This window comes from Cherax quadricarinatus, chromosome 27 (assembly GCF_038502225.1).
Source record: "Cherax quadricarinatus isolate ZL_2023a chromosome 27, ASM3850222v1, whole genome shotgun sequence".
Lineage (NCBI taxonomy): Eukaryota > Metazoa > Arthropoda > Malacostraca > Decapoda > Parastacidae > Cherax > Cherax quadricarinatus.
In genome coordinates this window covers 17,140,119-17,153,009 of record NC_091318.1, presented here as the reverse complement: position 1 = coordinate 17,153,009, position 12,891 = coordinate 17,140,119, and the positions used below count along the sequence as shown (strand labels likewise).

At 50.6% G+C, this 12,891-nt stretch overlaps 1 protein-coding gene across 1 annotated transcript in view; it reads right to left on the bottom strand.

Annotated features, from left to right (window-relative positions):
- The window catches only part of sff (sugar-free frosting), a gene marked incomplete in the record, with an annotated part of 664,763 nt that extends 652,204 nt beyond the window's left edge, over positions 1-12,559 (bottom strand). Inside the window, 1 exon segment of the mRNA XM_070089050.1 lies at positions 12,280-12,559. Coding sequence (XP_069945151.1) covers positions 12,280-12,367 — 88 coding nt within the window.
- Between the last annotated feature and the right edge of the window lie 332 nt (positions 12,560-12,891).

Here is a 12,891-nt window from a genome sequence, read left to right as displayed (position 1 = left end):
TGGTGGGCACACTGACGCTAGAGGGAACACTGACACTGGTGGGAACACTGACACTGGTGGGAACATTGACACTGGTGGGAACACTAACACTGGTGGTAACACTAACGCTAGTGGAAACACTGACACTGGTGAGAACACTGACACTGGTGGGAACATTGACACTGGTGGGAACAATAACACTGGTGGAAACACTAACACTGGTAGGAACACTGACACTGGTGGGAACACTGACACTGGTGGGAACAAAAACACTGGTGGGAACACTAAAACTGGTGGGAACACTGACACTGGTGGGAACATTGACACTGGTGCGAACACTAAGTGGGAAGAGTGACACTGGTAGGAACACTGACACTGGTGGGAACACTGACACTGGGAGGAAAAATAACACTGGTGGGAACACTAACACTGGTGGGAACACTGACACTGATGCGAACAATAACACTGGTGGGAACACTAACACTGGTGGGAACAATGACACTGGTGGGAACAATAACACTGGTGGGAACACTGACACTGGTGGGAACAATAACACTGGTGGGAACACTGACACTGGAGGGAACACTGACACTGGTGGAAACACTGACACTGGTCGGAACACTAACACTGGTGGGAACGTTAACACTGGTGGGAACACTGACACTGGTGGGAACACTGACACTGGTGGGAACACAGACACTGGCAGGAACAATAACACTGGTGGGAACACTGACACTGGTGGGAACACAGACACTGGCAGGAACAATAACACTGGTGGGAACACAGACACTGGCAGGAACAATAACACTGGTGGGAACACTGACACTGGTAGGAACAATAACACTGTTGGGAACACTGACACTGGTGGGAAAACTAACACTGGTGGGAACACTGACACTGGTGGGAACACTGACACTGGTGGGAACACTGACACTGGTGGGAACACTGACACTGTTGGGAACAATGACACTGGTGGGAACACTAACACTGTTGGGAACACTGACACTGGTGGGAACACTGACACTGGTGGGAACACTGACACTGGTGGGAATACTGACACTGGTGAGAACACTAACACTGTTGGGAACAATGACACTGGTGGGAACACTAACACTGTTGGGAACACTGACACTGGTGGGAACACTGACACTGGTGGGAACACTGACACTGGTGGGAACACTGACACTGGTGGGAACACTGACACTGTTGGGAACACTGACACTGGTGGGAACACTAACACTGGTGGGAACACTAACACTGTTGGGAACACTGACACTTGTGGGAACACTAACACTGTTGGGAACACTGACACTGGTGGGAACAGTAACACTGGTGGGAACACTGACACTGGTGGGAAAACTAACACTGTTGGGAACACTGACACTGGTGGGAAAACTAACACTGGGGAGAACACTGACACTGGTGGGAACACTGACACTGGTGGGAACACTGACACTGGTGGGAACAATAACACTGGTGGAAACACTGACACTGGTGGGAACACTGAAACTGGTGGGAACACTGACACTGGTGGGAACACTGACACAAGTGGGAACACTGACACTGGTGGGAACAATAACACTGGTGTGAACACTGACACTAGTGGGAACACTGACACTGGTGGGAACACTGACACTGGTGGAAACACTAACACTGGTGGGAACACTGACACTGGTAGGAACACTGACACTGGTGGGAACACTGACACTGGTGGGAACACTAACACTGTTGGGAACACTGACACTGGTGGGAACAATAACACTGTTGGGAACACTGACACTGGTGGGAACAATAACACTGTGGGGAACACTGACACTGGTGGGAACAATAACACTGTTGGGAACACTGACACTGCTGGGAACAATAACACTGTTGGGAACACTGACACTGCTGGGAACAATAACTCTGGTGGGAACACTGACACTGGTGGGAACAATAACTCTGGTGGGAACACTGACACTGGTGGGAACACTGACACTGGTGGGAACACTGACACTGGTGGGAACAATAACACTGTTGGGAACACTGACACTGGTGGGAACAATAACTCTGGTGGGAACACTGACACTGATTGGAGCTCCCTCCAACTGTCCTGCCAATGTGAGTGTCCCCAAAAATCAACAAATATCCAGTGGCAGAGTATTATACCAAGTGATGACCCAGTGTCATGGATCAGAGACCCCCACACCCAGTGTGAAGTGACCCCAGAGAGGGAACAAGTGAGAGAGAAACGAACAAGGAACAAGAGTAGAGAGGTCACTCGAACACATTCAGCAAAGGAGAAGTGAAAGGCACAAAGGAAGCCAATACCAGGGAACCGCCCTAGTCTCTGGAGACAATGATACCCAGTGGCACCCTGGAGACTCCACTCAGACTTGTAGCAACATGGAGGCTCCACCCAAACCTCTGGTCACCTTGGAGGCTCCACCCAGACATGTAGTATCCCTGGAGGCTCCACCCAGACCTGTAGTCACCCTGGAGGCTCCACCCAGACCTGTGGCACTCTGAAGGCTCCACCCAGACCTGTGGAACCCCAGAGGCTCCACCCAGACCTGTGGTCACCTTGGAGGCTCCACCCAGACCTGTGGTCACCCTGGAGGCTCCACCCAGACCTGTAGCACCCTCTAGGTCCCACCCAGACCTGTGGTCACCCTGGAGGCTCCACCCAGACCTGTGGTCACCCTGAAGGCTCCAACCAGACCTGTAGCACCCTCTAGGCCCCACCCAGACCTGTGGTCACCCTGGAGGCTACACCCAGAACTGTGGTCACCCTGGAGACTCCACTCAGTTCTATGGTCACCCTGGAAGCTCCACCCAGACCTGTGGTCGCCCTGGAGGCTCCACCCATACCTATGGTCACCCTGGAGACTCCACCCATACCTATGGTCACCCTGGAGGCTCAACCCAGACCTATGGTCACCCTGGAGGCTCCACCCATGCCTATGGTCACCCTGGAGGCTCCACTCAGACCTATGGCCACCCTGGAGGCTCCACCCAGACCTATGGTCACCCTGGAGGCTCCACCCAGACCTGTGGTCACCCTAGAGGCCCCCCAGACCTGTGGTCACCCTGGACTCTCCACCCAGACCTATGGCCACCCTGGAGGCTCCACCCAGACCTGTGGTCACCCTGGAGGCTCCACCCAGACCTATGGCCACCCTGGAGGCTCCACCCAGACCTGTGGTCACTCTGGAGGTTCCACCCAGACCTGTGGTCACCCTGGAGGCTCCACCCAGAACTGTGGTCACCCTGGAGGCTCCATCCAGACCTGTGGTCACCCTGGAGGCTCCACCCAGACCTGTGGTCCCCCTAAAGGCTCCACCCAGACCTGTGGTCACCCTGGAGGCTCCACCCAGGCCTGTGGTCACCCTGGAGGCTCCACCCAGAACTGTGGTCACCCTGGAGGCTCCATCCAGACCTTTGGTCACCCTGGAGGCTCCACCCAGACCTGTGGTCCCCCTAAAGGCTCCACCCAGACCTGTGGTCACCCTGGAGGCTCCACCCAGACCTGTGGTCACCCTGGAGGCTCCACCCAGACCTGTGGTCACCCTGGAGGCTCCATCCAGACCTGTGGTCACCCTGGAGGCTCCAACCAGACCTTTGGTCACCCTGGAGGCTCCACCCAGACCTGTGGTCACCCTGGAGGCTCCATCCAGAAATGTGGTCACCCTGGAGGCTCCATCCAGACCTGTGGTCACCCTGGAGGCTCCACCCAGACCTGTGGTCCCCCTAAAGGCTCCACCCAGACCTGTGGTCACCCTGGAGGCTCCACCCAGACCTGTGGTCACCCTGGAGGCTCCATCCAGACCTGTGGTCACCCTGGAGGCTCCAACCAGACCTTTGGTCACCCTGGAGGCTCCACCCAGACCTGTGGTCACCCTGGAGGCTCCATCCAGAAATGTGGTCACCCTGGAGGCTCCATCCAGACCTGTGGTCACCCTGGAGGCTCCACCCAGACCTGTGGTCCCCCTAAAGGCTCCACCCAGACCTGTGGTCACCCTGGAGGCTCCACCCAGACCTGTGGTCACCGTGGAGGCTCCACCCACACCTGTGGTCACCCTGGAGGCTCCATCCAGACCTGTGGTCACCCTGGAGGCTCCACCCAGACCTGTGGTCACCCTGGAGGCTCCACCCAGACCTGTGGTCACCGTTTAGGCTCCACCCAGACCTGTGGTCACCCTGGAGGCTCCACCCAGACCTGTGGTCACCCTGGAGGCTCCACCCAGAACTGTGGTCACCCTGGAGGCTCCATCCAGAACTGTGGTCACCCTGGAGGCTCCACCCAGACCTGTGGTCCCCCACCAGGCTCCACCCAGACCTGTGGTCACCCTGGAGGCTCCACCCAGACCTGTGGTCACCCTGGAGGCTCCACCCAGACCTGTGGTCACCCTGGAGGCTCCATCCAGACCTGTGGTCACCCTGGAGGCTCCAACCAGACCTGTGGTCACCCTGGAGGCTCCATCCAGTCCTGTGGTCACCCTGGAGGCTCCACCCAGACCTGTGGTCACCCTGGAGGCTCCATCCAGACCTGTGGTCACCCTGGAGGCTCCACCCAGACCTGTGGTCACCCTGGAGGCTCCACCCAGACCTGTGGTCACCCTGGAGGCTCCACCCAGACCTGTGGTCACCCTGGAGGCTCCACCCAGACCTGTGGTCACCCTGGAGGCTCCACCCAGACCTGTGGTCACCCTGGAGGCTCCATCCAGACCTGTGGTCACCCTGGAGGCTCCACCCAGACCTGTGGTCACCCTGGAGGCTCCATCCAGACCTGTGGTCACCCTGGAGGCTCCACCCAGACCTGTGGTCACCCTGGAGGCTCCATCCAGACCTGTGGTCACCCTGGAGGCTCCACCCAGACCTGTGGTCACCCTGGAGGCTCCAACCAGACCTGTGGTCACCCTGGAGGCTCCATCCAGACCTGTGGTCACCCTGGAGGCTCCACCCAGACCTGTGGTCACCCTGGAGGCTCCATCCAGACCTGTGGTCACCCTGGAGGCTCCACCCAGACCTGTGGTCACCCTGGAGGCTCCATCCAGACCTGTGGTCACCCTGGAGGCTCCACCCAGACCTGTGGTCACCCTGGAGGCTCCACCCAGACCTGTGGTCACCCTGGAGGCTCCATCCAGACCTGTGGTCACCCTGGAGGCTCCACCCAGACCTGTGGTCACCCTGGAGGCTCCACCCAGACCTGTGGTCACCCTGGAGGCTCCACCCAGACCTGTGGTCACCCTGGAGGCTCCACCCAGACCTGTGGTCACCCTGGAGGCTCCACCCAGACCTGTGGTCACCCTGGAGGCTCCACCCAGACCTGTGGTCACCCTGGAGGCTCCATCCAGACCTGTGGTCACCCTGGAGGCTCCACCCAGACCTGTGGTCACCCTGGAGGCTCCATCCAGACCTGTGGTCACCCTGGAGGCTCCACCCAGACCTGTGGTCACCCTGGAGGCTCCACCCAGACCTGTGGTCACCCTGGAGGCTCCACCCAGACCTGTGGTCACCCTGGAGGCTCCACCCAGACCTGTGGTCACCCTGGAGGCTCCACCCAGACCTGTGGTCACCCTGGAGGCTCCACCCAGACCTGTGGTCACCCTGGAGGCTCCATCCAGACCTGTGGTCACCCTGGAGGCTCCACCCAGACCTGTGGTCACCCTGGAGGCTCCATCCAGACCTGTGGTCACCCTGGAGGCTCCACCCAGACCTGTGGTCACCCTGGAGGCTCCATCCAGACCTGTGGTCACCCTGGAGGCTCCACCCAGACCTGTGGTCACCCTGGAGGCTCCACCCAGACCTGTGGTCACCCTGGAGGCTCCACCCAGACCTGTGGTCACCCTGGAGGCTCCACCCAGACCTGTGGTCACCCTGGAGGCTCCACCCAGACCTGTGGTCACCCAGCACACTCATCAAGCACTAACATCTCTTCCCTCGCTCAGTCTTTCCATTTTCAACAGTAACTCTAATTTCGGCCGTTTTATCCATAATAAAATGTTTCAAAATATTTCTTGCTCAACACTCTTCAGCAGTTACCACCGTACCTGCTTAACACTCCCTACCAGTTACCATCACCTGCTTAACACTCCCTACCAGTTACCATCACCTGCTTAACACTCATCCACTTCCTCCATCCATCCAGGCGAAAACAACCACCCATAACCCATCCCCACACTATCCTCTTCATTTCAACCAATTGTACCAAACACTTTCACAACGCCAACCTTACATCCCCCATCACACAACTCCATCCCACTTCCACCACTGCGCCCCAATACACCCAGTACTCCCAGTAATCCCTACACCTAATACACTTTTACGACTTTCGCGAAACTGGCCAACTCTGTATGTCCTTCCTTCTCTGGAGATGAATGTACAATAGCAGGACATAATTAACAATAGACAGTTGTGTAGCAAAAATAATGGAAAAATGAGGGCAAGACTTAGGTACACAAGTGTGGTTGTCGTCTCACACAAGACTTAGGTACACAAGTGTGGTTGTCGTCTCACACAAGACTTAGGTACACAAGTGTGGTTGTCGTCTCACACAAGACTTAGGTACACAAGTGTGGTTGTCGTCTCACACAAGACTTAGGTACACAAGTGTGGTTGTCGTCTCACACAAGAGCAATGTACCTAATATAAAAATTAAAAAAATAAATAAAAAAGAAAACCTGTCACTGCAGCTATTACAGAGGGAGAATTTATTGGATTTATAACTGGAAGAATATAACATAATAAGAGAGATTGACGAGGAGTTGCACTAGTGATGGAAAATCAATGAAGATTTAACGAAATAAACACCCTCAACAATGATGAGTTGAAGGGTTGAACTGCAGGAGTATTAACATTCAGAAATCTAAGGTAACTGCCAGCAATATACAACTCACCACCCAACAGCAACAGATATCCTGGGCAAGCAGCACAACCAGCTAGTAAGTCAAATGTAAAGCTAGAGGGAAGTATAGCGGAAGACCTAGCACCAGGGAAACCGGTTAGCTGGACTTAAGTCCTGGAGGTGGAAAGTACAGTGCCTGCACTGAAGGAGGGGTGGGGATATTTGCAGTTTGGAGAAACATCTAAACTGTAACGTCGGCGCGCCTTTGGCAGGAAGGTCATCCTACCTGGATGGGAACCTGCTGGTGTGTTAAAAAATAATAATGTAATGTGTCGGAAAATATAGTCAGAATCAAAATAGTTCAGCGTTTATAAAGAGTTTCGTAATGAAAAATTGATGTGACTTCATGAACCTGCCGGTTGATTGTATATTCGTGTACCGCAGGAAAGTCTTCTATACCTCACTAGAGAGTAAGCCAGATACTTGTGTAACAGGAAGCCATCAAAGGAAAAATGGTTCACTCAGTCAAAGAATATATAAAAACCAGAAGATAGTGAATGTAAGGAAGAAGGTACTAAAGTGGGTAAGAGTAATGTGCCGTGTCACAAAAGTTCAGTTTTGGAACCAGAGGATAAATTCTTCTGTATCGTCTTTTGTTGATGTCAAAATTGAGGAGAATAATTCCATCAGTACATGTCAGGAATATACTAAAGTAAGCGTCATACAAGCTGTTGCAAGTGTGGTCACACAAATACCTACTGTTATTCAACTCCAACAATTGGAGAGAAGACCCGGGAGGAATACTTTAAATTTCTGAAAAGTAAAAACGATCTACAGAGTAATATAACATGGACCGCCTAGCTAAGGAACACATTAACTGTAGAGCATCAACACTACATGAAAGGATGACAAACCTAAAAATTGCTCTGGCGAGCCTAAACGAAGCTTCATTTATAACTACATACGACACTTCAGACCTACCTTAAAAAATGCTGGACGATTCACAAATAATCCGAACTTAGGAAAGGAAGCCTCCTGGCCCACGCTAGTCAGTACTAGTGATGGAGTAATGAGAGAAAATTATATCTTAAGGTGGTGGAGATAAAAATAGCTTAACACTCTCACACCAGTTCTCAAGGTGCAGAGGAACACTGCAGTACGCTAACTGGCCCAAGCTAGGAAAGAAAAGGAAGCAAAAAAGAGGAAAGTCAGAAGACAGGAAAGGCAAAGGCAAGATGAAAGGAGAGGAGGTAAAGGTTAAGTCAAGAGTGTTCTGGAGATTAGAGCATATGACAATTTACTGAGAAAGGTAGGAGTCTACAAAAGCACAGCCAGGACTAAGATTCATGATAGGAACGCTATGTATGTGGGCTAATTCGACAAGATGGCATCTGTGTAGGCTAGAAGGACTGAGTTTTAGTAGAAGACCTGGTAACAGGATAGTTGTGATTTATAACATGACAGCCAACATGCATTTCAGACATCAGAAGCATCAGTGACAGGAGATTAGATGACCACGAAGGGCATCAGTCTGACGAAAAAGTTTGGTATCTAAAGGGCAGAGAGTATTGCTAATATTCTGAAGATTGGAAATGCATGGAAGGCACAGAAAATGAAGAATCCGTTTTGTATGAGAGTAAACAGAGTTTATGAAATTTGAAGGATAACCTTGGCGAGAGAACGAGCTGCGAAGAGTGGAGATTTCAGAGTCGAGAAACTGAGGACTATTTGTGAATTGTTACAGTCATGGTATTGCGACTCTCATTCTTCTTTGTGCTGAACGAGCATAGAGTATACACCTGGTTAATCACCTGCAGATGTTCCAGAATATCTTGAAGTTTACAATTATTCTTGTTTATAAACTAAGGGAAGATTTACTATGAGAACAAAATGAGGGAAGTGAATCCAACAACATCAGGGGAGACATGATTAGGACGTGCAAGATTCTCAGAATAATCAGGGTGGATACTGTGTCTGACACAAGGGAAACCAGAATAAGGCAAAAACTGAAGCTAAAATAAAGGTTAAATAAGTAAGTCTAGAAATCAGGAGACTAAAATTCATGCCAGTTGATTATGTGTAGCGAGGCTGAGTCAGGGGCTGAGGACCAACCCTGCAGTCACAATTCTGCGAGTACAGTGTTTATCAGCATTTTAATACAGTGCCCAACAGTGTCCTAACAGGTACTAAACTGCCTACATACAATCATGGCTGTTTTCACTGCAAGATGATTAACAAAAAAGTTGAAGTAACGATTGTTTACGTGTAGGAACATCGGTAGTATTACATCAGAAGACGGCATTGTATTATACAGAAACTGTTGCCCAAGAAGACGTTCCTGGGATTATTAACCCTGGAGACTTAACAGTACCAAGCAGTGTGACTTATACGTTGGAGTCCTCAGGTCCTCTTTCCCAGGATGTACTCCACAACAGCTAGTGTGGAGTACGGCAGTGAAATTATTACAGAGGCACATAATGAGTCCTGGCACTGGGCCCCATCATTACACAACAGCCGACTAACTCTTATGTATATATTTACTACTAGGCGGACGGTGGCAGCAGGTGTAAGGATATTTACCCATACACAGTGTTTTGCCAAGGATTCTAACCTGCTTCCCTTCGGTTGAGGCGATCGCTCTACCGCTGCCCTACGAGACCTCATTTCTTCGTGAAATAATCAGAAATATTTTCAGTAAAGAATAAGTTTTCATACAGAAATACACTGCCAGTAATAATTGTTTGTGCATTTATACCCATGTGTGTGCGTGTGTGTGGGTGAGTGGGTCATCAGATAAAGGTATCGTTTTATATATCTACCGTAAGTTTTAAATAGTACATAAGAGTTCAGCTCACAACCGAAAGGACCCGGGTTCGAATATGGACATGTAAAGATGTAGGGACGTCTTTTCACCCCTACGTCCTCTGTTCACCTAAGAGTAAATAGGTACCTGGGTGTTAATCGACTTTTGACGATGGTGTCACAGGGAAGAGGGCTGTAAGACTCCAACGAAACTAAGCCATCGTGGTGAGATTTCTTAAATTCCCGTGGATTAATAACCCACCGGAGTTATTGTCCAGAAGTGTTCTAAGCTGTGTTTCCCCGTCGTCTGAGTCAGTGATACGAGCAACATCATTCACATTGTTGCAACACATCATGTGCTACACCTCTGGGAGAATAACATCATCTTGGAAGCAGCTGAACTTGTGCCAGCTCAGGTTCTGCCGACGGGATGGAAGGTGTTGGTGGGTGTGGAGGCCTAAAACTGTGTACAGTGCCAGTGTTGTGGTCACAGTGCCAGCCTCCCTCCCTCACGCTGAGTCACCTGCCTCTGCTTCCAGAACAACCTTCACTTCAACACCACATCTCTCCTACCATCCATCCATTTATCTACCACCCTACCCCTCCTCTCCTAGCCTCTCAATTCCTCTCCTCCTGTCCTTCCTTTTTTACTCTCTCTCAGTTCAAATTTGAAGGCAAAGAGTTGTTATCGTACTTCGTTTCAAAGCCTCGAACTCGATATTAAATAACTGTGTGCACGCGAGTGTGTGTGTGTATTATATATATTTTTGTATTTATTTATAAAGAATATAGCAACAATTGTATATAAAAATACGAATATTTTTCGGTTTAAGTTGAAACCCTTCTGACGAGGGTCTAGTTAGACCGAAAATATTCATGTTTTGTGTATGCTATTGAATGTGGGTTATTCGCGCATATTTCCCATACGGTCAACGCATATATTCCCTCTCCCCAGGATGCGACTCAACGCAGCAAGCTAACACCAGGCACATCTGTTTACAACTAAGCGAACATATGTCAGCGCCATTATTATTATGGGGAGCGCTAAACCCGTAGGATTATACAGCGCACGTGGGGGGGGGGGATGGAAGGTATTCAGGCTCAATTCAAGGAACCGGAGCACAGATCCAATTCCATAGATCAAGAGCCCCTCACCAGCGTCATTGAACCTGCCTTGAGGGGTATGTCAGTGCCAAATGTATGCAGTCAAAGGTTCTGTTACCGCAGTTATGCTGTTGTTCAGGTCCCAGGTTTTTGATAAATTTATAAAGTCATCAGCCATCATCATAGATTCTAAATATCATACTGTAGCTACTATTCAGGTCACATGACTTGATTCTTCTGATATTCTTGTCATTATTGTAAATATACAATTCTTTCGTTATTGTGTAGGTTTTAAATTTCACTCTCTTCGTTACTGCATTGTTCCAAATCCTTGGCCGAGTCTTGCTCACCATTCCTAACAATACTTACGCTACAGTGCAGGTCACATTTTAAGACTAGTCGTCGTCTTGGCTCAAGCTGCCGATTCTCTCCTGCAGGTCGGTGATGCTGACTCAGTGAACATAACGAGGTTGCTCCTTGTCTCAGTCAGACTGACAGTGTGAGGTGACCACAGAAGGTGGTGTCGGCGTGTGCTGCTGCTACTGCTGCTGCAGCAAGAAGTTCCTGGAGGTAGCAGAGTGAGATTCCACACCCTGCTTTACCCTGCAGCAACTGCCTCCTCAGGGAGCGCCAGTGGTAGGCAGTCGTGGGAGATCCTACGTGAGGAGATGCGGAAAGTGCCCAAGAGTGGGAGATAAACAAGGCCAGCATTACGTGCTTGATGCCATTAAGAGTTTGTCCAATTTTTCCTTTTAAAATGCTGTTTAGAGAGCAAGTTTGATTTAAAATAATAATAATTTATATATTTCTCCATAATATAACACCAGTTCTGTTATTTATACACATATTATAGCTAAAGTAACAAATATGCCAGAGGACGCTAAAACCACTTTCAAACGTGGTGGGTCAAGTAACGTCTACAGTTACTTTCTCAGAGTTTAGAGTTTATCGACTGCACGTGGGTCATTAAGGCTGCATACATTAGTCTCTAAAATAGGTTTAAACCAAATTCTGGGTGTATATACAGATATATACGCCTCTTTCGACGTATATACAGCGTTGTGTGGCGACAGGTTACATGTTAGTATTTACATAAGCAGCTGCTAGCCAGGCATGATTTATGGCAGCTCTCCATATAACCAGTGTTTTGACCGTCACTGTAAAGCCCAACAAATGACCTGCCCCTGCATAACTGACAGGTGTTTGCAATGCTGCTCAGGCTCCTCTGACATTTATCTCCGCTTGGCAAGATTATAATGAGCAGCTTCCATAGTGGCACCCTGCAACCACACCCAAACATACTTACAAATACTATACACACTCCTTCAAGTGTCTCACTACTACCAGTGATGGGCCATCACCTCTCTCACGCTCACAATTAATAACATTACTTCCAACAACACACACCCTGGAAAGTTTCGCCCAAACGTCGATTCACATTTCTCTGAATAAGAAGCGAGATATAACTGTCATCTTAGATTAGCGTAAAAACAAAACAGTGGAGTTCGTTTTCTTTGGAGCTCCCGCCCGAAAGTTGGTTTTGAGAAGTAGGTCTGAGGATGACTTACCAGTCTGTCCCTTTCCCAGGGTCTTCTCCAGTCTGTAGGGCCCCACATACTGATGGTTGTCTGGTGGGTGACTGTTCTCCTTCTGCATGATGGAGGAGTCAGGTAAGTAATCCGAGAGCACATCAAACTGCTTAACTAACACTAGATAGAGCCCGCCACCGCTCGCCCGCACACTCGACCGCCATGTTAGAACTAGGGGGTGGGCGGGGAGCCAGGCGCGGCCGCAGTGCGCACTGATGGCTGCCGTGCGCGATCAATAGACCTCTCCAGGCATGGCTCTCTCTTTCTCTCTCTCTCTCTTTCTCACTCTCTCTACTCCTCCAGCACACTGCTTCGCCGACCACACACTCACTCCTGGCTGGGTCTTCCTGCGGCTGCCACCCGCCACACCTCACTCCAAGCTCTGCTATCCTGGGGGACTACACCCTCAACCATCCCATCCCAAACCCTTACCACCCGTCCCCCACCTGCTCCACCCACCTACACCACCTGCTCGACCCCCCTGCTCCACCCACCTACACCACCTGCTCTACTCACCTACACCATCTGCTCGACCCACCTACATCACCTGATAGACCCACCTACACCACCTGCTCGACCCACCTACATCAC